The sequence below is a fragment of the Emys orbicularis genome, chromosome 3 (genome assembly GCF_028017835.1).
Source record: "Emys orbicularis isolate rEmyOrb1 chromosome 3, rEmyOrb1.hap1, whole genome shotgun sequence".
Lineage (NCBI taxonomy): Eukaryota > Metazoa > Chordata > Testudines > Emydidae > Emys > Emys orbicularis.
This window is the reverse complement of record NC_088685.1, coordinates 153,461,450-153,486,881: the sequence shown is the minus strand read 5'-3', so window position 1 is coordinate 153,486,881 and position 25,432 is coordinate 153,461,450. Positions and strand designations below refer to the sequence as shown.

Sequence of the window (25,432 nt, the reverse complement as noted above, 5' to 3'; positions counted from 1 at the left end):
CATGGGCTCACTTGGTACTGCAGAGGAGTGTCTGTGGTACACTGTCAGTACCAATGGTTGAGTACCTAGATGGAAGTTTGTCGCACCTGGGACCAAATTTTTCTCTGTGTCACTCTTTTAGAGATGGTACGATAATTGTCTGTCTCCTTAGGGGGCGATACTGTTGCCTCAGAGCCTGACTGCCTGAGCCTCCCGGTTTCTCCATGTGGTGCAGAAGGTGCAGCCGAGATCATAGCGGAGGCCCCTTTCTGGGTACCATGCTTCAGAGCTGCTGGTGCCCTCGGTTCCGAGGTGGCTGCACTGGGGAGCCCCTCTGGCTGGCCAATTACTCGGAGCCCATGTGTTTCCGGTGCCATCAGTACCGAGGTGGCCGCACTGGGGAACCCCTCTGCCTGGCCAATGTCTGGGAGCCCTTTACAGGGGGAGTCTGCTGGGTTGTTGGTTTTTTTCACGACTCTATCCCCTTTGAAGTTAAAGGCTCTGGGGATGATCCAGGGTCAGCACCGGAGTCCCCTGGAGACTGAAGTGCCTTCTCCATAAGGAGTTTTAACTTCAACTCCCAGTTCCTGCGAGACTGCCATTTTAGCTGTGGCAGGTGAAGTACTTCTGTGAGACTCTCCCAGGCACCTAGGGTGACCAGATAGCAAGGGTGAAAAATCAGGACGGGGGTGAGGGGTAATAGGCACCTATATAAGAAAAAGCCCCAAATATCGGGACTGTCCCTATAAAGTCAGGACATCTGGTCACCCTACAGGCACCAGATACAGTGAGCATGTCTGGCCATTACAGGAATCAACTTCTTGCAGGAGAGGCATCTCTTGGAGTAGGGAGAGCTGGGCATGCCCCTAGGCGGGGGCCTATCATCCTCTAACAATGAGATGCCTCTTCTCCTTTTCCTCTTTTTTTTTTAAACTGAAAAAACGTAGAGTCTACTAAACATTGTCAGGGGTGGGGGGAATGCCCCCAGACAGGGCAGGAAATGTAAACTAAAGTTCTTTCTTTCTTTGTCTTCTTTTTTTCCCTTTAATCCCAACAGAATAAAAAAAAAGGAAACACTAACTATTGAGGAGAACAAAAGAAACAAAAACAACTACTACTTATGCTAATGACACAGATAAGGAAGAGACAAACTCGCTCGTTGGAGACCAAAGGCGGTTGAGAAGGAAGTGAGAGGGGTTCACCGGTGCAGTGCTAGATAGCCTCGAGGCAGACCAGAAGGAGGGAGAGAACATCACAGCTCAATGGACACTGCTACCAAAAATCTCCGATTAGAGGCGCAGGGACACACATACACCTACAGTGGAGCACCCATTGGAACATTACTCGAAGAAGAAACTCCAAGTCTTTAGACGGGACATAATATTTTTATCAGCCCTTTTTGAGGTGGACAGTATCATTACTGGGGTGTGCTAGATTACTCTGCAGGATCCAATAGAACCTCATTAATCAGTAGCACAATTCGAGCAGATGATGCTGTATGCAAAATGTCTAGCAGTTTACGTTGTGACTCCTTAACTTCTTCAAGTGGTATTTCTAAGGAATCCTCTGTCCTTTTAATGAAGTCCTGAAACCACTTGAAATTCTCAGTCAACTATGAGGGAGGAGGCATGACTGCTTCATCTGGGGATGAAGAAGAGATGTTAGTTAACAGAGTGACTTCCTTATTTGCTCTAGCCTCCTGTTTCTCAAAAGTCTCCTCTCATGGTTCAGGCCTTCGTGGGAGAGAGAATGGAGGAGATTTTCTACTTTTATTGTGCTGAAGAGTAAGGCTCGGTGTTCTAGAAAATTGTTGATGGTATGCCACCCAGGGGTCCCAATATGGCCATTGCGGGGGCCCATATGGTACAGAAGGAAGCATCCAAATATACTCAGACCATTGGGATGGAGCCTGAGAATGTCTTTTTTCAAGTGTGTTCTTTCTTCTTAGAAGTCTCTGTGGAAAATACTCCTCTGATAATGCGGAGGGGAGCCTTGAATAGATATCCAATAAGCCAAAGAAAAATCCCCATCATCTCTCTCTAAAGGTGGAGCACAGTAGAAAATGGGGGAGACTCCATTGGTACCAAGTGAATGTTTGGAGACATAGAGGCCCTCAGTACCAAGAACAGATCAGTACCAAAGAAAGGAGAATCAGGCATCTCTGTCATAGTTATGTCCCTTGAAAATCTGAATTCTTGCGGTACTCATATGGTGATTATTACAAAGGTGGCAGCCTGAGCAGAGGTGACTGTAGAAGAGAGAGTGAACATTGCTCTGGAGTTCAAGCACTCTGAGGAATGTACCATGCTAGATGATTGTTTGGTCTTCTGAGGTACTCAGATGTTAAATACTGAGAGCTGGGCTGACTTTACTGGTACTGTACCCCCCAAATTTGACATTTCTGCGTGCATCCCAGAATTTGACAGTACTGCAGTCAGTTATCTTGTGTGTTCCGCTACTGCCAGCTAAACATCACACAGCTAGAAATAGAGAGACAAGGCCATGCACCTGAATGTTTGCAGTTTTGCTATCAGAATGGGACGTTGGGACAGGGAGTTAAGGTTCCATGAAAATAGAAGGAATGTTTGGACAGCTTTGGTTTTAGGTGCCTCTGACATGTAAGTTTTATTGTTGTTATTGCTTTATTGTTGTAATGCTTTGCTGATAAGGAGAATAATTAATTGTTAATACCTGTTGCAGAGAAAATTATTAGCCTATTGGGGCTATTATGAATTATGTGCTTTGTTCAGAGAAAATTTACAAAAAGTTTAGCTAGAAAGTGTGCTTAGGAGCAGTCTGAGGAAGCTTTCTTTGGGCAAGGATCTGACACCTAAGTTTCTCAGCAGATAGACAGAAAGAAGGGCCCTCCAGAAGCCTGGCTGTTGATTCCTCGATTTCAGACTTGTTGGGTAACTATAAATGTTTGGAATGCTGTGAACCTATTGCTACCGTGTGAGAATGTGTGTGTATGTGTGCGTGCGCATCCTTAAGACCTAATCAAAAAAAAGTTTTAGGTAAAAAGCATTTTGGTTTGTATCAATCATATATCAGATGGAGGAACTGTGTCCCCACTGATTTATTCCTGACACCACCTGGAGAAAACAGTAAAGTTGCCAGTGCTTTGGGTTCTGAAAACTCTGGGTAACAGTACCCTCTTAGAAGAGGAAGTTGTCTTCTTTGTTGCCTCAATCCCCTGATGGTACTGATAACCTTTCAAAGCCAATATCCTTAGGTTCTCTGGGTTCAGTGGTGCTGCTAGTACCTGAGGAACCTGCAGTCTCATTGGTATCGAGTTGGGAACTAGTGGGCGTCAATATAGCTGTCTCAATCGATGACCAGTATTTCTTTGAAGACATTTCCTGACCTGAGGAACCTTAACTCATTTTCCTAGAGTCCTTCTCAAAAAATTCTTGAGTTTTCCTCTTAGAAGATCTGGGAGAGTGCTGTGCTGAAATGGGTGAGGTGCTCAACTTGCTCACAAACCAGTGTATGTGGGAGAGGGGGTCCCATGGCTTGGGTCAGAAGCAGGATAGCGGGAGCTCTCCATCATGAGATGTGAATTGATCTCCCAGTTTGTTCTGCCTCTCAATTTTAAAAACAGACAAAAGTTACACTTTTGGGGGACATGTGATTCCTCAAGGCAACAGATGCAACAGCAGTGCCCATCATTCACTGGGAAAGCCTCGTGGCATGAAAAGCAACATTTAAACCTCAGAGAGCCAGGCATACACTCCTAGTAACATAATGTTCCCCCAAAGGAAGAAACTGAAAAGACACAGGCGCTTACAAACTTTATTTATTTATTTTATTTACTAACTACTACTATAATTAAACTTAGTAAAACTATGCAAAAAAAAAAGTTAACGTAAGTTGAACTGAGACACCATCTCAGGCTGAGGTGGTTGACAAGGAACGGAGGACAGTTCGCTCACACAGCTCTATATAGCCTCAGTGCAGAGCATGAGACTGTGTTGAATGCATGCATGGGCCGGATGAGCACCTCTACCTAAAATCTATGATTGAATGCACATGGGGCACATTCACACTTGAAGTGGAGCATCCATAGGGACATTACTCAAAAAAATAGAAGTTGTACAGTGGCATTTGTCAGAATCTTGCTGAGATGGGAATACCCAGCACAAGAACTTTATGCAAATTAAAAATGAAATGCCTGAACGTGTCATCTCAGAATGCTAAGGACTGCAACAAAATCTCTGGGACCGTGTTTAAAAAATGTTCTTCTTATGACAAGGTAGACAGGGTGATGAAACATTGTCTTACCACCAAGTCAAATGAAGTATTTGACCATATCAAAGCACCTTATATCATCCAGTTTTCAATTTTTCCAAAGCAAAGACTTTGCAGAAATCCTTGCAGCAGACTAAAAGACCTAACAGGGTGAATCCCTTTCAAAGACTGCATACTGGACTTAATTTTGATTTTCTTGGGAAAATGAAAGTCTGTCTCCAGATTTGTCAAAATACATTCCCAGGTGATTCATGGAACAAATTAAAGATAAAGAGCTTTTCTTAGAGTTAATTTCAAGCCCTACACAATGGAAGTGGTAAAAAACAAAATGTATTACAGATCTGGCTTTCTCCTCTTAGTCAAATCAGCCAGTCTAAGATAAGACACTATAACCAGACCTTCTCTCCTTTAGTTCTACAGCTAATACACATCCATTTTAGTGAAAATTCTGTGCCAGACACAGAATAGGAGGTGAGAAATCTTAAGGGTGATCCAAAAATACTGCTGGCAACACTCTTCCATTAATACACACACATAAGCATTTTGAAGGACCGCAAATGTCAAGAAGCATCCTAGATGGATGATCAAATTTTGTTTTTAATTTCTTTATCTTGAAGTGCTTTTTGAGGATGAACTGGCTCAGCCATTTCAGATCTAGGATATACCTAAATCCCTTTGGCTTCTTGGATATCATTAAATAAAGTAAACACTGAGAAAACAGCTCTGAGATGGGGATAGGGTTGTCTGCTTTTATGTCTTCTTGCAGGTATTTTGTCCTTCACTCTGGAAATTTTCTCTTGAATAGTGGTTAGTTGGTGTAAAAGCTTCCTGAGTACTGAGTTGAAGATATTCAAATTTTGTGTTATTTTTTCTGAATCATTAAGATGTCTCATTTTATTCTAAATAAATGAATCTGATGTTTCTCCAAAGAATGGAAGCAGTTTTCAGAGAGGAAGAGAAAGCATTGGGGAGTCCCAAATCAATCTTTATCCTGATCATTATTGGGATCACCATTTCTACGATGAGACACAAAAGGAATAATTGAGGGTATGCTTTCTCCTAAGTATTTTATATCTGGAGGGAGAGCTGTAACGGCGATCCTGCCAAGTGATTTCTCCCAAATACATGCAACTCACCACTCTACAAGAATGACAAACTTCTGAAATATGGGACAGTAAACTAAAGGGAACTAATATTGTAAATAGGGGAAGGAGATTTTTTGGAGAAAGGCCTGGTGGCATAAAAACACTCTTGCTATCACAAAGGCCATTTTAAAGCATGCAATAAATCTCTTCAGATTCCATCAAACTGGAAGGAAGGCCTTAATTTCTTGGTGCAGAGTCCTTCATCCTCTAAATATGAATCATGCTCTAGAGAACCAGGTGCTCTTTAGCTACTGGTTTCATTCCTTTCTTTTCCCTCTTTCTGATAGAAAGGAAACTAGGTTTGGGGCTCATTTAAGGCCCTAATTCAACAAATACTTAGGCACATTCTCAAATTTAAACACAATAGTAATCCCCTATAACTACAACTGGGACTAGTGAATTCTTAAAGGTAAGTATGTGCTTAAGTACTTTGTTGAATCAGGGCCTCGGAGTCTTAAACCCTAGCCCTCTGATATTGATATTTGAAAGATTTTCTTGAAATTCCTGGTGTGAAATTCCACTTGCTCCTAAATATTTTAAAATCATCTCTTTCCCTGTAATGAATAATCTTTAAGGATATTCCTGTCAAACATAGCATACCTAATTAAGAAAGGGTAAATTTTAGATTGAATAGCAAGAAGAAAACTGCCTAGCAAAGATTTTAGATAGTGGAACAATCACCCATAGAAGGTGGAAATTGCAGCACATGGGACATCTAAAACTATCATAGACTTACCTAAGAACTACAGTTAATTATTATATAATAATAAATAATAATAATTAATGGAGATATCCCATCTCCTAGAACTGGAAGGGACCTTAAAAGGTCATCAAGTCCAGCCCCCTGCCTTCACTAGCAGGACCAAGTAAGTACTGATTCTGCCCCAGGTCCCCAAGTGGCCCCCTCAAGGATTGAACTCACAACCCTGGGTTTACCAGGCCAACACTCAAACCACTGAGCTATCCCTCCCCCTTTAATTTTTATTCTTGTCAACTGTTCAGAATAGGCCACTTCCACCTTGATTGAATTGCTACCACTGACCCCCCACACACACTTGGTAGGGCAACTCCCATCTTTTCATGTGCTATACTATATATACTGCTTACTGTATTTTTCACTCCATACATCTGATGAAGTGGGTTCTAGCCCACGAAAGCTTATGCCCAAATAAATTTGTTAGTCTCTAAGGTGCCACAAGGACTCCTCGTTGTTTTTGCTGATACAGACTAACACGGCTACCACGCTGAAATCTACTCTAGAACAGTGTAATGGGGTATACAAAACACCACCCTAGGCAATTTAGGGTTAATGAGTTAATGTGGGCTCAGGTGGCCCCACCCCACCACACCTATGAGAGATGTCGGACCTGGAGGAAAGAGCTCAAAAGGGGGAAAACCCAGCACATTTGGTAGCAGACCAAGGAGGAAAGCAGACCTCCAGTCCTCAGCCCCTGGAGAGAGGGCTGACAAGGCAGGGGCTCCTCTGATGCCTGCTGCCCACTAGCCTCTCCTTGAAAGAAGGGAGGGTCTGATCCTGACTCAGTTTTTGAGGTGACTATTCCTCTATATTTGCCTGTGAACTTAGTTGGGGGCTGCAGCTCAACAAGAGCTCTTTGAAGGAAAAGAATCTTACCACAGTCATGGGATAATTCATTTGTGTTAATTCCCCTTCTTCAGTTCACTGACAACGCTGGAAGGGGTGGACTATCTCAGCCCTCTGGCTGAGCCCCTTCTGAGTGGAACTGGCATGGGAAAACACCCAGCCATCACAGATCCGAGGCCTGAGTGAGTGCTGGGGCCAAGCCCAGGGCCTAACAGGCACCCTGGGGAAGAAACCCCAGTGACAAACAATCTAGATCTCATGTTCACATGTACCTGTGAATTTGAAGGCAAGATACTTGGCACCACTTGGTGATTCTCTGTGGTGCAGAGGGAAGATTGCTCACTGTTAATCCTGTTTGCGGCAGTCCTCATTTGTCCCATTCCATACAGCAAAACCCCTTAATAGTAACACTATGGCTCCACCAAACAGGAGGCAAAGATCTGTCAATCCTAGATAGTATATAAGCCTCAATTCACCCACTTCCTCTCAGTGAAAACTTAAAAAGAAGCAAAACAGCAAGTTACTTAGAAGAAAATACTTAAAGCAACACTCCCTGAAGGGAGGAAGGAGGGATATCACATGAGAGAACAGAGAACTATGATAAACAGGATTAAGAGTGATTTCAGAGTAGCAGCCGTGTTTACAGACATTGAATCTATCTCCCCATGTAAGTACTCTCACACTTCTTATCAACCTGTCTGTACTGGGCTATCTTGATTATCACTTCAAAAGTTTTTTTTTTCCCTCTTACTTAATTGGCCTCTCAGGCTATGTCTACACTACCCGCCTGAATCGGCGGGTAGAAATCGATCTCTCGGGGATCGAATTATCGCGTCTCGTCGGGACGCGACATTCGATTCCCGAATCGGCGCTTGTACTCCACCAGGGCAGGTAGGAGTAAGTGCCGTCGACGGGGGAGCCGCGGAGGTCGATTTGCCGCCGTCCTCACAGCGGGGTAAGTCAGCTCTGATACGTCGAATTCAGCTACGCTATTCGCGTAGCTGAATTTGCGTATCTTAAATCGACACACACCCCCCGTAGTGAGGACGTAGCCTCAGAGTTGGTAAGACAACTCCCACCTGTTCATGCTCTCTGTATGTGTGTGTATATATATCTCCTCAATATATGTTCACTTCTATGCATCCGAAGAAGTGGGATGTAGCCCACGAAAGCTTATGCTCAAATAAATTTGTTAGTCTCTAAGGTGCCACAAGTACTCCTGTTCTTTTTGAGGATTAAGAGTGAGTAACTTTCCCTTGTTGTACCTCCTTTTCCCATTCTCCCTGGTAACAAGCAGTTGGACAAACCCCCCTCTAATGGTGGCATGGAAGAAACTGAATTTTATACATGGACTGACCAGCTTCCATGCTTGCTGTCTGAGGAAGAGGGAAACCAGACACCACAAACTGTATGAGAAAGAAGACTGGTTAGGGTGCGAGCCTGCAACTTTGGAGACTCAGGTTCAATTCCCTACTCTGCCAAAAACTTCCTGTGTGACCTCAGACAAGCTGGTTTCCAATCTGTACAATGCAGATATTTCCCTACCTCACAGAGGTATTATGAGGTGCTCAAAGATGACAATATTGGAGGCTGTACAAATACCTTAGCTGACATATCCTCCCAACTGGAAAATAAAGTCAGAGAGGCAAAGCTGTGAATTTCAATAAAATTGCTTGGGTGTGAGAATCTTATTCATTGCCAGACTAACTGAGGGGACTGAATCAAACATGATGAATATATTTTTTTAGTAGCAGACTTGTGGATCTTCTAGAATCACTTGCTATTTCTTTTTTGTCCATGTTAACTGAAAGGAGTGTTTCAGGCATGCAGGTTGTTTCTTCTTCTAAACACAGAACTGTGTTAGCTGCCTGTAAAGAGTTACTATGAGAAACAAGATTCACTAATCTGCAAAAGTAGAAAGAAATCTGGAATTCAAAAGGAACAAAAAAGGTACTTTTCAAATTATATTCTTCTGATGATTACATTGTATGTGCTCACATATGAGTTCTCCTCCTCCCTCTTAAATTATACCATCTTGGACCATTTTCTGCCCCTATCTTGCTACTCTTAGGCAGCCTTGCAACATTTGTTAACAAATGAACATATATTTCATGTATTAGAGAAACTGTGGTTTCTTGGATACAATTGTATGGTTATTGTTGGTACATGCTGAATTTTTAATGAAAGCCACTAAATTTAATTATATGATCTTTGTAGTGTACATAAATGTATTTTTTTTCTGTTTTAGCTCCTTTAAAAAGTATATACAATTCCAAGAAAGACAAAATGGACCGTCAAAATTGTTAATAAAATACAAGTTTAAAAAATATAGGAATTTAGACTTAATTTCTATGCAAAAAGGTACAGTAATTAATATTTCATTGCATCTAGTCCAATAAAATGATGGTTTAAAAATAACAAGTTACACAAGAATTTAGAAAAATACATTTTCTGAAGTAGAACATCCCACAAAGAAGATTACTTCTATCCTAAAGTTTACTGTTTTTCTATGCATTCTATATGACTATTTAAACTGTGTACTGAGAATCACAAAAGGTATACTTACAAGATCATAGTTATAAAGCGGTTGACATACTTTTTCAAGTGTGTATAAATATCTCACATTATCTTTTGATTCATTTGCAGTGTCTGTGATTCTGGCATCCAACTCTCGCCACATCTAGAGGGAAAAATACTATGAAAACTTCATACATATCAATATATTATTGCCAATATATAGATGTGCAGAATATACACATTTGTAAAAAATGGTTATCTACCTTTCCATAACTGTTGTTCTTCGAGATGTGTTGCACATGTCCATGCCACTGTAGGTGGGTGTGTGCCCTGTGCACAGAAGTTGGGAGGTTTTTTTCCCTCAGCAGTACCTGTTGGAGTGGCTCGAGTGCCCTCTGTTGCCGTGCACTATTGCATGCTGGTAGAAGAGAGTGGAGCCGCTCCTATCCCCCTCAGTTCCTTTGTATCAGACAGACTCCGATACAGAGGGCACGTTGCATAGGTCATGGAAAGGACACATGCAACACATCTCAAAGAACAACAGTTATGGAAAGGTAGGTAATTGTTTTTTCTTCTTCAAGTGATTGCACATGTCAATTCCACTGTAAGTGACTCACAAGCAAACACCCAGGGAGCTGGGTTCAGAGTCTATCTGAACAGTTATTGCAAGACACCCCATCTGAAACTGGCATTGTCTCTGGACTGATGGGAATTGGCATAATGAGAAGTGAAAGTGTGGAGTGATGACCAAGTCCCTGCTTTACAAATGTCTAGAATTGGCACTTGTGCCAGGGAAGCTGCAGAAGCTGCCCGAGCTCTAGTAGAATGTGCCAACACTGCAGCTGGCTGGATAGTATTAGCCAATTGGTAGCATACGCAAATGCACGAAGAGATCCAGGATGAAACTGTCTGAATGGAAACTGGAGGGCCCCTACCTCTCTCTGCAACTGCTATAAAGAGTTGTGTAGATGATCTGTAGAGATTTAGCATGCTCCAGGTAGAAACTTAAAGCCCTTCTTACATCCAAGAAGTGAAGCTTTTCCTCATCTCTAAGTGTATGGGGTTTCAGAAAAAATGTGAGTACACAGATTGCTTGTTTAACACAAAAATTAGAGACTACTTTTGTAAGAAATGTCAGTTGAAGGCAGAGATAAACTTTATCTTTATGGAAAACTGTATATGGGGGGTTCTGACACCAGAGCTCTCCACTAACCTACCCTTCTGGCTGAGGTAATTGCCACCAGAAATGCAACCTTCACAGAGGAGAGAACAAGTTGCAAGGGGTTTGAAGGTAGGTACCATCCATTTTGTTAGGACTAAAATCAGATCCCAAGGGGGGGTGGCGTCTCGTATTTGAGGGCACAGTTTGGCCATACCCTTTAAGAATCAGGTGATGCTGGAGTTGGAGAAAAGGAATCTATTATCCACCCAGATGTGAAAGGCTGAAATAGCTGCCAGATGCACCCTAATTGAGTTAATAGCCAAACTCTTTTTTAGACCTGGAAGATAGTCCAGTACGAGGTGCAAGGAGCTTATTCTGGAGATGGATCTTTCCTACGAGATCAAATGGAGAAGCACTTCCACTTAGTGAGGTAAGTGTTTCTAGCTGAGAGTTTTCTGTTATTCAGAAGCACTTTTTGCACATCCTTCAAGCAGAACTTTTCAAAGGGTGTCAGCCATGAAGCATCCACAGTGTTAGAGACCTTGGAGGTTGGGATGGAGCAGATGCCCATGGTCACAGGAGATTGTCTGGATCTAATGGCAGAGACAGAGGCTCAACTGACAAGGTTAGTAGGATCGAGTACAAGTGGTGAGAAGCCACACTAGTGCTATAAGGATGTAGCTAGCATGGTCTCATTTTATTTTGAATAAGACTCTGGGCAGTAAAGGAATCAGAGGGAAGGCTTGCTGAGTCCAGGGGCATATGAGGGTGGCAGATTGAAAGTGCTGCTCGACCCAGCCTGCTCAGGCATACTCTATTCTGGTGCGGTGCCCAAGGCATATGAGGGTGACAGCTTGGAGGTGCTGTTCGACCCAGCCTAGTGAGTCCAGGGACATATAAGGGGTCAGCTTGGGAGTGCTGATTAACCCGGTCCTCTCAGACGTGCTCTGTAAATATATGTGTGTGTGTGTGTGTGTGTGTGTTATTCTGATTCTGGGGCTGAAAGAACCCAGCCCTGGGGAACCTAGGTCTTGCAGGATAGCTCCACTGGGAGGGAACTTGCAGCGAGGAGAAGTAGAGCTCCATATGAGAACACAAGTGACACAAGTAGTACATTGATAGACGTACAAAATGCCCCCACCCCCAGAAGATAACCCTAATATCCTACTGATGTACTTACAGAGAGCAATCATGTCTCCCCTCAGCCTTTGTTTTGTTAGGATAAACAAGTCAAGCTCCTTAAGTCTCCTCTCAAAAGGTAGGTTTTCCATTCCTCTGATCATCCTAGTAGTCCTTCTCTACACTTGTTGCAGTTTGAATTCATCTTTCTTAAACATTGGAGACCAAAACTGCACACAGTATTCCAAATGAGTTTTCAACAGGGCCTTGTATAATGGTGGTAACACTTCCCTATTCCTAGGATTGTGTTAGCCTTTTTCATGGCTGCATCACATTGGCAGCTCATAGTCATCCTAAGATCAAGCAGTTCACCCAGGTCTTTCTCCTTCTCTGTCGCTTCCAAATAATAAGTCCCCAGGTTATTGTTGTTAGTCCCTAAGTGCATGAGCCTTGCACTTTGAATTATTAAATTTAATCCCATTTCTATCACTCCCATTTTCAAGATCATCCAAATATTCTGATATACTATTCTGATCCTCCTCCATATTGGCAAAACCTCTCAACTTTGTGTCATCCACAAATTTTATTAACACACTCCCAATTTTACTCCCAAGGTCATCTGTGAAAATGTTTATTAAGACTGATCCCAAGACTGATCCCTGAAGAACTCCATTAGTAACGATGCTCCAGCCTGACAGTTCACCTTTCAGTGTGCCCCCTTGTAGTCTTCCATTTAACCAGTCCCTTATCCACCTTTGCATTCTCATATTAATCCCCATTTTCTCCAATTTAATAATTCCCCATGTGTAATTGTATCAAATGCTTTACTGAAATCCAGGCAGATTAGATCAACTTCCTTTCCTTTGCCTAAAAAAATCAGTTATCTTCTCAAGGAAAGCGATCAGGTTGGTTGTGCACGATCTACCTTTTGTAAAACAATATTGTGTTTTATCCCAATAACCATTTACCTCTATGTCCTTAACTACTTTCTCTCTCTTTCAAAATTTGTTCCAAGATCTTGCATACAACTGAGGCCAGTAGTTTCCCAGATCATTTTTTCTCCTTTCTTAAAAATAGGTACTATATTAATAATTCTTCAGTCATGGAGTACAACCCTGAATTTATGGATTCATTAAAAATCCTTGCTTTTGTCCTTGAAATTTAATGTACTAGCTCCTTTAATATTCTTGAATAGAGATTATCCAGGGCCCCCAATTTGGTCCCATTAAGCTGTTTGAGTTTGGCTTCCATCACAGATATGTTAATTTCTACTCTCATATCCTTGTTTCCATTAGCCCTCCTGCCACTAATCCTAAACTCCTCATTATCCTTATTAAAAACTAAGGCAAAGTATTCGTTTAGGTATTGGGCCATGCCTGGATTATCTTTGATCTCCACTCCATCCTCAGTGCCTAGCGGTCCCATTTTTTCTTTTCTTATTTTCTTTTCATTTATATGGCTAAAAAACCTTTTACTATTGGTTTTAATTTCCTTTAAGAGGTCCAACTATGCTTGGCTTTTGGCAGTTCTCACTTTTTCCTTACACTTTCTGACCTCCAAGAGGTAGCTTTCTTTGCTGATCCAATCCATCTTCCATTCCTTAGAGGCTTTCTGCTTTCTCTTAATAACCTGTTTTAGATGCTTGTTCATCCAATTTGGTTTGCAACCCTTCCCTATGCATTTTTCCTCTTACTTGAGATGCAGCAGGATCCAGATAGTTTCTGCAACTTGACTTAAAGTAATTCCAAGCCTCCACATACTCAGATCCTTGAACTCTTCAGTCCAGTCCACTTCCCTAACTAATTCCCTTAAATTATTTAAAGTTTGCCCTTTTGAAATCAAGGACTCTAGATGCAGAACTCTTTTTATTTATCCTTCCATTTAATTTAAACTGAATTAACTCATGATCACTCGAACCAACATTGCCCTCTACAACCAGTTATTCTATGAGGTGCTAACTACTTATCAATACTAACTCTAAAATGGCATCAACTCTTGTTGGTTCGGTGACTATTTGGTGAAGAAATCTGTCAGCTATCACATCCAGGAAAATCTGGGCCCAAGCATTTTTAGTAGTACTTGTACTCCAATCTATATCTGGGAAATTTAAGTCTCCTATAATCACACAATTCCTGGTAGTATTTATTTCATCAAAATATTAAAGAGATCTCTATCCATAGCCAAATTGGACCATGGGGGTCTGTAGCAGACCCCAAACACTATTCTAGTGGAGCCTCTGTTACCTTTCTTCCCCAAAATGATTTTGGTCCAAACAGATTCCATTTTACCCTTCCATCACTTCTAATTTCTTTACACTCTACTTCATCATTGATATACAATGCTACTCCTCTACCTTTACCTTGATTTCTGTCTTTCCTGAACAGCACATACCCTTCAATACTTGTACTTCAGTTATGACTACTATTCCACCATGTTTCTGTTATCCCTCTAATATCTGGTTTCATTTCCTGCACCAGTAGCTCTAGTTCCTCCATGTTGTTACCCAGGCTCCTTGCAGTAGTATACAGACATCTTGCTTGTTTCTACTTGGCTTCACACAGATTCCTTGCCCAATTAGGTACAGCCATTTTACTGCCAGCATCACCTATCTGGCTGTTTGTGTCATTGGTATTGGCACTATTTTTCATCTTGATTTCCGTTTTCCTACCCTCTGTTGTTCCTTTCTCCATTGCTGTCTTCTCTTTTACTTGATTTTCCTTCCACTCAATGTTAGAATAAGGTGTGACACTTACATGAGCATCTCCCACTTGTCTCTCCCAAATTCCTAGTTTAAAAGCTCTTTTAATTAGTTTTTTTTTTTAATTAAAATATGGAGATATACCTATCTCATAGAACTGGAAGGGACCCTGCCTTCACTAGCAGGACCAAGTACTGATTTTCCCCCCGATCCCTAAGTGGCCCCCTCAAAGACTGAACTCCAACGCTGGGTTTAGCAGGCTAATGCTCAAACCACTGAGCTATCCCTCCGCCAACCTGCATTCCAGAAGTCTATTTCCTTCTCTACTCAGGTGGAGTCCGTCACGTGAGAACAGTCCTCTGTCCATGAATGCCTCCCAGTGGTCAAACATTCCAAAGCCCTCCTTAAAGCACCATTGACTGAGCCATCTGTTGATCATCATAATCTTATCTCACCTTCACTCTCCTCCTCTAGGGACAGGTAGAGTTCCACTGAAGATCACCAGAGCCTCCATTTCTTTAAGCATCTTCCCCAGCCAGGAATAGTCTCCCTTGATGCATTCCAGCAAGAATATAGCACTATCACTTGTTCCCACATGAAGGACAATCAGTGGATTCTTTCCTGCCTCTGCTAGAGATCCTCTTCAGCCTCAGGTCCACATCCTGCATCTTAGCTCCTGGCAGACAATACATCCTCCTGTAGTTCTCTGGATCAGCTGTGGTGACAGGCATGTCTGTTCTTTTTAATAGGGAGTTCCCAGTCATGTAGATCTGCCGCTTGCTGTTGTTGGTACAATTCTCCAGCCTTTCTCCTTCTGTTCTTTCTGGATGTAAGTCCTCTTGTCTTTTGTTTTCACTTGCAATCTTCTGTGAGTTATCCTCTAACTTCCTGGGGTTCTAAACTCCGGCTACCTCGATTTACTCTTCTCCTCTTCCTGTAGGACTAGCTGCTCTTCTTCCTTGTCCTCCCACCTTCTGTTACTGCCTACTGAGCCCCTTCATTTTCCAACTCAGCAAACCTGTTCCTCAGCTCTATTTCTCCTTCACTAGCTGGTCTTTTCCTCTATCTTCTTCTTGTAGTCACATGCTTCCACTGGCCACTTTCCTCATCCAGCAGTCTACCTTCACAGTTCTTCAGTCCAGGGTGCATCTGCAAGATTTGAGTTTTCCCTTCAGCCTCCTCTCTCCTTCCCTCCATTATCTGTTCAAATCCCCTTCAAAACTCAACCATCATTTCTACTTGCATCTCCAAACCTCGGATCATCTCTTCCATCAGATCTATCAGGCAGCACTTCATACAAAGCATCTTTCAGATACCCACTCTAGGATAATGTACATCCTGCCATTTCCACAACCAGCCATCTTCATTGTCTCTTCCATTTCTTGGGTCACTACCACTGCTGCCTCTGTAGCCATCACAGCCTTCCCTCCTAAGCTCCCGTTAAGGAAAAACAAACCACACATACACATACACAAAAACAGAATACCACACACTGCCCCCCCCCCCAAAAAAAACTCCTCTTACAAACTCCCACTCAAACTCCCATTTTCAGGTCTGTTTGCTGGCATCTGTGCCTCCTCCCTGAGTCTTTGCTTTTTGGTATGGAAGCTTGTTGTCCCTGTCTTTCCCGCTCATTGGCAGCTGCCATCACAAAAGAAAGCGAAGGGGGAGAGGTAATAGTAAAAATGTTCATAACTTTTAGAATAAAAGAGGCTCATTTTGCTGTGGGGGGCAGGGAGGAGGGTGTCTGCCAAAAAGCCTTGACTGGTTCCATGATGGCTTCACTAGTTGGTAGAGCCTCGCTAGCCAGGATTGCCAACACCAGGATGTCTACCAACTTGTGAGAGCTCTCAGACAACTCTTCTGCCTGAAATTCAAGTACAGAGGCCATTTTTTAAAAAACCTCAATGGGCTCTGTAATCCTCCAGTGAGTAACTTCATGGCTCTATAGCCTCATCTGGTGATGAAGACAAGGATATTCAATTGATACCTGAGGTGGTGGCTAAGGCTGCCCAAGTGAGTTCTGGCTGCTCGGTACTAGTCTTGGTACCGGGTACCAGAGAAGGGTGATCTTGGTGCCTGGAACCGGTCTCAGCACCAGATACTGGGGAATGGTTCTCTTGTTGCTGGTGTCTCTGGTTCACCCTCCATGACTGCATCCAAGAAGGTTAAAAGGAGGACATGGCTGGAGGGGGAATGCCCCAATGGTCACCAAAATGGCCACTGACGGTAAGCTGAGGGCCATTGTTGGAGTTGCTGCACAGCCCATGCTCACAACAAATCTAATGGGGGGATGTGCCATCTCCCAGACATAATAGAGAGGACCTCACCTCTGGGTCCGAGGAGGAGGATGCCTCTGACAGAGGAGGGGCCAATCCCGATGGAACAGGTGAGAGATAGTGCAAGCCCAGGGATGGCGGTAGCGGGGAAATCACAGGAGGTTTCCCTATGGACAAGACAGGCTTCTGCGGAGGTTTGGATGGCAGTACTGCAGGATCTTGGAGCGGCGAGATATGAGCACCAACTGCAGGCTTTCCGCTGCCAGTGATACCAGTACCAAGAGGCTAAGCAAATCTTTTGCAGTTGCACATGCCTCTGACGTTGGTAGGATTGGCACCATCTCTTGGCTCTACAAATGTCCTTCAGGGGACAGACTCAATAGACCTGGAACAAGCCCCAGAGGCTGCAATCCCGCCTTGAGAGATGACAAGTGTTCTAGGGATGGCCTCTCTCCCAAATGCTTTGTGGAGTGTCTGCCTCTGTCTTACTTCGATACTGATGCAGAAGTGGAACCTGAGAAGGTCTGAGTCTTTTCTTCAGTATCAGGCAATGGGACCAAAGAGCCAGAGATATCACCAGCGGTGCACACCGTAAAAAAGTAGATGTAGTTGGTGTGCTTTCCCCATGTGACGACGCCAATGGGGTTCAAAGTACTGCTTCCATAAGCAAACACTTAAGTCTCGCCACCCTATCTTTTTCTGATCAAGGTTTGAAACCTTTACAAATGTGACATTTGACACTGATGTGAGATTCTCTGAAACATTTCAGGCAGGTTGGATGCAGGTTGTTGACCGGCATAGGCTTTGTGCAGGTCTGGCAGGACTTAAACCCCAAGAAGTGAGGCATCATTCCGGTATTGGTCCCAATACTGAAAGAGAAAAAAGGTCAAAAGAGGCCAAAAATGGACATCTAGCCCTAAAACTAACTGTAACTACTAATTTACAAATATATACAAAGACGAATGAGGGAAGTTCTTGACTTAATCAAGTCTGGAATTGTTCCAACAACTGTCACTGGCAGTAGGAAGGAACTGAGGGGGAGGAAGGCAGCTCCACTCTCTTATACCAGCACGCAGTGGCACGCGGCGAAAGCAAGCACTCAAGCCACCCCAATGGGTACCATTGAGTGGGGGAGATCTCTGGCATCTGTGCACAGGGAGCACACATGCCTACAGTAGATTTGACATATGCAATCACTCAAACTTGATGATATTCAGAAAAAACAATGTCAAGGCAGGTCCTGAAATTATCTTGAGTTAGCTTCAGTAATTGTAATTTATTTCTACATCCCCTAATATCCCATGCTATTTCTCTCCATATACTATGTACTGTACCTCCTCCCCTATATTTTCCTCTTCCTTCTCCCACTTCTCCTCACAAAGACCCTCTCAATACCATAAAGTAAAATAAATATTGCAAGTCTAGCTTAAAGCAATCAAAGGAGTTTTTAAAAGAACAAAATAAGAATTACCTTTAATAGTTTGGAATGTCCAACATTTAGAACATTTATGACAGCTTTGCAACTTGGTCCTTTGATCTGCTCAATAATAAAATTGAATTTAGCAGACATGCGTTTCCAGTGTTCTAGTTCAGTCAATGGCCCTGAATCGTCAGCTTCTTTTCTCATCTGCTCACTCTCAATAAGAACCTGCAATCAATAAAATAACTTTAAATATAAAACAAAGTTTGTATCACTAGTTTAGATATTTCTTACTCTATGTAAAGAAATGTTGCTAATCCTACAGTAACTATGTTTTTTCAAGATGTATTGTCCCCACAGATTCCACTCTTGGTGTGTATGCACCCCATGAACATGAGATTGGATTGTTTGGAATAGCAGCTTCCACTGGAGGTACACCTACACCCTAAGAACCCTTCTGCTTCTCGTAGTAGAGGGTATAAAGGGCAGGGAAGGTCATAACCATGCTTAGATCCTTTGCTAATTAGAATCCCTCAGAAGGAGGACTTAAATCAGTCAGGACAGAGAGCTGGACATAGAATCACAGAATCATAGAAATATAGTGCTGGAAGAGACCTTGAGAGGTCCTCAAATCCAGTTGCCGGCACTGAGGCAGGACCAAGCATACCTAGACTATCCCTGACAGGTGTTTATCTAACCTGTTCTTAAAAGCCTCCAATGATGGGTGTTCCAGAACCGCCCTTGAAAACCTGTGCTTGATTACAGTGCTTGATTATTCTTATAATTGTAAAGTTTTCTAACACATAATCTAAATCTCCCTTGATGCAGAGTAAACCCATTATTTCTTGTTCTACCTTCAGTGGACATGAAGAATAATTGATCACCATCATCTTTTATAACAGTACTCAACATATTTGAAGGCTGTTATCGGGTCCCTCCTCAGTCTTCTTTTCTCAAGATTAAACAGGCCCAGGTGTTTTAACCTTTTCTCATAGGTAGGCTTGGCAGGCTTCAATTTAAATCAACAGATGTTGGTAAACTTCGATTTCAGCTGAAACATTGAAATCGATGAAAAAAACAGCCATAGGTAATAGTAGGCACAAGTGCAGCCTCCCCTTGTACTTGTACTTGTACTTGCAGGGATCAGGTGTCACTGGCCCTGTGGCAGCTCAGAGAGCCCTCTGCAGCATTGTTGTCAAGGAAGGAAAGAGTGAGAGGGCTTCTTGGTCAGTCACAGATCTGATGACACTGGATCCCTGCAGGAGCAAGATGAAATGGAAGGCTGAACGGTATTATAACGTTCAGCCAGTAGGTAGCATTGAGTGTAACATATCTTATTTAAGCTAACCTCAGCCACACCTGGCACTACATTAAAGGATCTTATAGTGGACACATCTCTTTTGTATGACCCTAGGAAGGAAGCTCTGTAGCCAGTCCATATCTGGTACAAAAGCCTGACCTGCAGCACTGTGTACAAGGTGTACATGACATGCTGTCAAAAGTAAAATAGTGCAAGAGGAGAACAGAAACAGAAGGAACAAATCAACACAGATTGCAGACAGAAGGAAAGAAAAGCAACAAAGTTTGCATGATCTCATCAACATGCCACTCTTCAATGCCCCAGAGAACTTCAGTTTTGACAAAACCTTCAAAATACACAGACTGGAAGCAATATTTTGCAAGATTTCACATTGCAACCAAACTCCACAAGGAAACTGGACATATAGCAAGGTATGCTCTTTAATTTATGCTATGGGGAAGCAGGCTGAGCATATCTTTAAATCATTCACCTTTACTGAAGACTGTGACAAAGATGACTATAAAAGAGTTTGGGCAATATTTGACTCATACTTTATTCTGCCGAGAAATAAGGTTTACGAAAGAGCATGCTTTCACCAGAGAATTCAAGAACCAGGGGAAAATGTTGAATATTTTATAAGAATTCTGTATGCACTGGCTAGGGTGACCAGACAGCAAGTGTGAAAAATTGGGACAGGGGGTGGGGGGTAACAGGAGCCGATATAAGAAAAAGACCCCAAAATAGGGACTGTCCCTATAAAATCGTGACATCTGGTCACCCTAGCACTGGCTGAAAACTGTCATTCTATGAATGCAAAACATGTAAATATCAGAGATAGGCTGATTATTGGGTTATCAGACAAAAGCCTTTCACAGCAGCTACAATTAAAAACAGACACTACACACAGAAAAGGGAAAAGCAGTCTGAGCTAGCAAAACAGAAAAACCAAGGGCAACTTCTCAAACTTAAAAAATCTGAAATTAACTTAGAAGCTGTAGATGCTAAAAGTAATTACCAAAAGTCTCCTGAGACTAAGAGGGGCAGATTTCAACCAAACTGCAAAAAGCATTTTAGACTAAATACATAAGAAGTAGAAAACTTCACAGCTCAAGATGTGTGTCCAACTAAAGTAAAATATGTAAAACATGCATAAAATATATACATTTTGCAGCTTATTAGAATCAAGAGCCATTGTTTCTGGAATCTATCACCCGTGATGATACAGAGCCTGCCTGGAGAGTGAACTGAAAAGACTATTGACTTTAAAATTGACTCAGGAGCAGATGTGACCATCATCTCAGAAGGGACTTACAATCACTTTCAATACCTCCCAGAGCTGAAATCACGTGACTCAGCCTTGATTAGCCCTGGAGATATTCCGAACTGCACAAGCCAGTTCATCACAGAAACAATTTACAAAGACAAAAAGCTATTTATTCAGATCATATGTGATCAAAAGATCAAAGACCAACAACCTTCCCAGCTGCATCATGGCAGCTATGATGGGCCTAGTGAGAAAGGTGGAAGAACTCAATGGAATATTTGGTGATAGTGAACTTTTAAAAGAAGACTAAGTACAAATAATCATAAAAGGCAATGCTAAATCATACAGTGTACATACACGACAGGATTCTCATTACTTCATAAAGTGGAAACTGAGTTAAAGAGAATGGAATAGGTTGGCATAATTGAGAAAATCTCTGGGCCAGCAACCTGGTGTGCCCCAATAGTACCAGTTATAGAGAAAAATGGAAAAATACAAATCTGTGTGGATCTTAAAAGACTAAATAAAGCAGTTGTAACTAAAAAATACATCCTCCCAACACTGCATGACTTTCTTCTCAAAGTGAAAGGAGCTACAGTATTCTCCAAACAAACACTTATGGCATAGATGGTGTACTGTTGCAACAACATGGATCTGTGTGGAAGCCAGTTGCATTTTGCTCTTGCACACTCACAAAAGCAGAAAAACTATATGCACAGATTGAAAAGGAGTGCCTAGCAAGTGTATACGTATCTCAAAACTTCTACAGATATCTGTGTGGATTGGATGCTTTTACACTGATAACAGACCATAAATCACTTACAACCTTCATCAATGGAAAAGACCTGGATCAAGCACCTCTAAGATTCTAGTGTCTACCAATAAAGTTAATGTAATTTAACCCAATTGCTAAATACATTCCTGGGGGGAAATGTGGTAGTAGCAAAAAGACTGTCACAGACCCCAGCATCACACTCAACTACCTGTGGACTTAAAAATGACATATAGGCCTATGTGGATGCATAAAGACCAGTGTCAGAAAATAGACTACACTAGTTACAACAAGCAACATCGACAGACACAGTTTCAAGAAGTTCTAAGTTACATTGGGGTGGGTGGCCTAAGTATCTAAAGGAAATTAAGGAAGTGACAAGAGTACTTTGCAGTACGTGGACAAATGAGCCAAGTGGACTCATGATGAAAGGTGACTGCATCTTATTTCCAAATGAAATGAGAAGAGAAATCCTAAACCTCATCCAAGAAGGACATCAAGGACTAACTAAATGCTGTGAACGGACTAACCACTCAATGTAGTGGTAAGGAATCAGCATGTGAAGTGAAGGCGAGGAGAAATGCTGTTTTCACGGATAGGTGTATGTAGGAGCAGGTTGTCATGGGTTCAAATGGAGAGCTGGTGAGACAGCACAAAACTAGTCCGGGATCCCAAGGTGGGGTGGGGTCTCGGATTTGAGGGTAAAGGTTTTGAGGGCCCTTAAGGAATCTTTTTGTTAATGATTGGGTAAATATGGAATGACCTTCTATCTTGGGATGGAATACAGTAATGGCAGCCAGACGTACACGAACTGAGCTTGTGAACAGTCCTGATCTTTTAAGTTCTAGAATGTAGTCTAGAATGAATGGTAAAGGAGTGTTCATTGCTGGGACATAGTTGGTATCGCACCAAGTCCAGAATCTTTTCCATTTATGCAGGTAAGTATAACGAGTTGTAGCACGTCTTCTATTTAAAAGAATCTCCTTTACCTCTTCCAAACAGGTCAGCTCTGGATCCTGAAACCATGAAGGAGCCATGCCTTCAGATGGAAGAGTTCTCGATTCAGATGGAGGATTTGGCCTGCATCCTGCAAGAGGAGGTGTGAAGTCAACTGCAGGGTGATTGGTGGACAGACATTCATGTGCATGAGGTAAGGATACCGTATCTGTCACGGCCGTGATGAGGTTATGAGAATGACTCTGGCTCATTCCATCTGTATCTTGTGAAGTACTATGAGCAGCAGGGGAAAGGGTGGAATGGTGTTGAGTAAGGGTGCATCCCATGTATGAGGAAGGTATCTCCCAGAGATCAGTGACCCAAACCCACTCTTGAGCAGCATTGTGGACAATTGACATTTTCAGGTATGACGAAGAGATATACGCTTGGGAATCCACAGCAGTTGAATATGTGTTGTAGGGCTCTTCTGTCTAACTCCCACTCGTGGACTTGTAAGAATCTCCTGCTTAATGAGTCTGCCGTGGTGTTCTGGTGTCCAGGTAGGTATGCAGCAGAGAGAGAGGAACGGAATGGAATACCCTTTGTTGACGATTTCCAGAACCCACTTGTCTGAGGTGATTTGTCGCCATGATGGGTAGAAGGGGGTCAAGCGGTAGACAAACTGATAGGTTATTGGAGATGGTTGCAGCAACTGGACCTGGCAAAGGCATCTTGGGGCCTCAACTAAATTTTCAAAATTGTTGTTTGGAGGTAGATGGGGGGGGGGAAGTAGTCCCTTGCGCTGGTGTCTGTCTGCATGTGGGAGGAGGTCTCTGTCACCTGCATTGTGTCATACTACTGCTGAGGGGTGAAATGTAGAGGTCGAGACCTTAGGGTATGTTGATATCTACCCTGTCTTATCTTCGGTGCTGGTGCATGTATACCAAGTGAATGCAGCATTACTCTAGAATCTTTTAAAGAATGTAGGGACTCATCCATGCACTCAGCGAAGAGTTTAGATCCTTCAAAGGGCAGATCTTTCACAGTAGTCTGCACCTCTCTGGGGAACCCTGAGAGGTGAAGCCATGAGGCTCATCTAATCATCACCAATGTTGCAATAGAGTGGGCCGCCATGTCCGCGGCGTCCAGAGAGGCTTGCAGCACCATGTGGGCCAGAAGTTGTCCTTCCATCACCAGTGCCTGGAGCTGCTCTTTTTTGTCCTCTGGGAGGTGTTGGCTAAATTTCTGAAACTTGGAATAGTTGATGTGATTATATTTGGCTAGCAGTGCCTCATAATTAGCAATACAGAACTGGAGAGTTGCTGAGGAGTATGCTTTGCAACCAAAGAGATCTAGCTTCTTCCAGTCTCTGTCATAAGGGGTAGTCCTAGAATGGTGTTGTCGCCCCTTCTTTTTCACCACACTGACAATGAAGAAGTTCAGAGTAGGGTGGGAAAAGAGAAATTCCATGTCCTTAGTGGGGACATAGTGCTTCTTGTCTGCTGGCTTGCAGGTGGGTGGTATTAATGTTGGGGTCTGCCAGATCACAGTGGCGGGGTCCAACAAGCCATTGTTGATCGGGAGTGTGACCTTTGCCAATGTACAGGCATGCAAGATGTTGAGCAACTTCTGCTGTTGCTCTCTGTCTTCCTCCAGGGGGATCTGGAGGCAATCCGCAATCCTGCAGAACAGTTCTTGGAACTGTTTAAAGCCATTTGCTGATGTTGGAGGTGGTGGCACGATGGCCTCATCGGGAGAAGTGGGCTGGTGGTATAAACTCTCCTCCTGCTCCTCTAGTAATTCTGGTTGAGGGTCAGGTAGTCTAGAGACTGATGAGGACAGAGAGTGTATATGTCCCTGTCTCTGCTCGTGGCGGGTTGGGAAAGTGTGCCTTATACATGGCCCAAGGGTCCCAATAGGGCCAATGTGGGGGAAGTGGCATATCAGTTTGCATCCATGGGGGGTCCCTACCAGAAACCCAGTTCACTTCTGGTCTCTGGGACTTGGTATTGAGGATGAAAAGATTATTCTTTGTGTGGCTGCCCTCGATATAAGAACATAAGAACGGCCATACTGGGTCAGACCAAAGGTCCATCCAGCCCAGTATCCTGTCTACCGACAGTGGCCAATGCCAGGTGCCCCAGAGGGAGTGAACCTAACAGGTAATGATCAAGTGATCTCTCTCCTGCCATCCATCTCCACCCTCTGACAAACAGAGGCTAGGGACACAATTCCTTACCCATCCTGGCTAATAGCCATTAATGGACCTGACCTCCATGAATTTATCTAGTTCTCTTTTAAATCCTGTTATAGTCCTAGCCTTCGCAACCTCCTCAGGCAAGGAGTTCCACAGTTGACTGTGCGCTGTGTGAAGAACTTCCTTTTATTTGTTTTAAACCTGCTGCCCATTAATTTCATTTGGTGGCCCCTAGTTCTTATATTATGGGAACAAGTAAATAACTTGTCCTTATTCACTTTCTCCACACCACTCATGATTTTATATACCTCTATCATATCCCCCCTTAATCTCCTCTTTTCCAAGCTGAAAAGTCCTAGCCTCTTTAATCTCTCCTCATATGGGACCCGTTCCAAACCCTTAATCATTTTAGTTGCCCTTCTCCGAACCTTTTCTAATGCCAGTATATCTTTTGTGAAATGAGGAGACCATATCTGTGTGCAGTATTCAAGATGTGGGCACGGCACACCATGGATTTATATAAGGGCAATAAGATATTCTCCGTCTTATTCTCTATCCCCCTTTTAAGGATTCCTAACTTCCTGTTTGCTTTTTTGACTGCCGCTGCACACTGCATGGACGTCTTCAGAGAACTATCCATGATGACTCCAAGATCTCTTTCCTGATTAGTTGTAGCTAAATTAGCCCCCATCATATTGTATGTATAGTTGGGGTTATTTTTTCCAATGTGCATTACTTTACATTTATCCACATTAAATTTCATTTGCCATTTTGTTGCCCAATCACTTAGTTT

At 42.8% G+C, this 25,432-nt stretch overlaps 1 protein-coding gene across 1 annotated transcript in view; it reads right to left on the bottom strand.

Moving 5' to 3' along the window:
- Positions 1-25,432, bottom strand: part of DNAH8 (dynein axonemal heavy chain 8) — a 536,895-nt gene that overhangs the window by 471,619 nt on the left and 39,844 nt on the right. Inside the window, exons 7-8 of the mRNA XM_065401473.1 lie at positions 18,222-18,398; positions 9,542-9,655 (exon numbers count right to left, since the gene is read on the bottom strand). Coding sequence (XP_065257545.1) covers positions 9,542-9,655; positions 18,222-18,398 — 291 coding nt within the window. The remainder of the gene's footprint in view (positions 1-9,541; positions 9,656-18,221; positions 18,399-25,432) is intronic.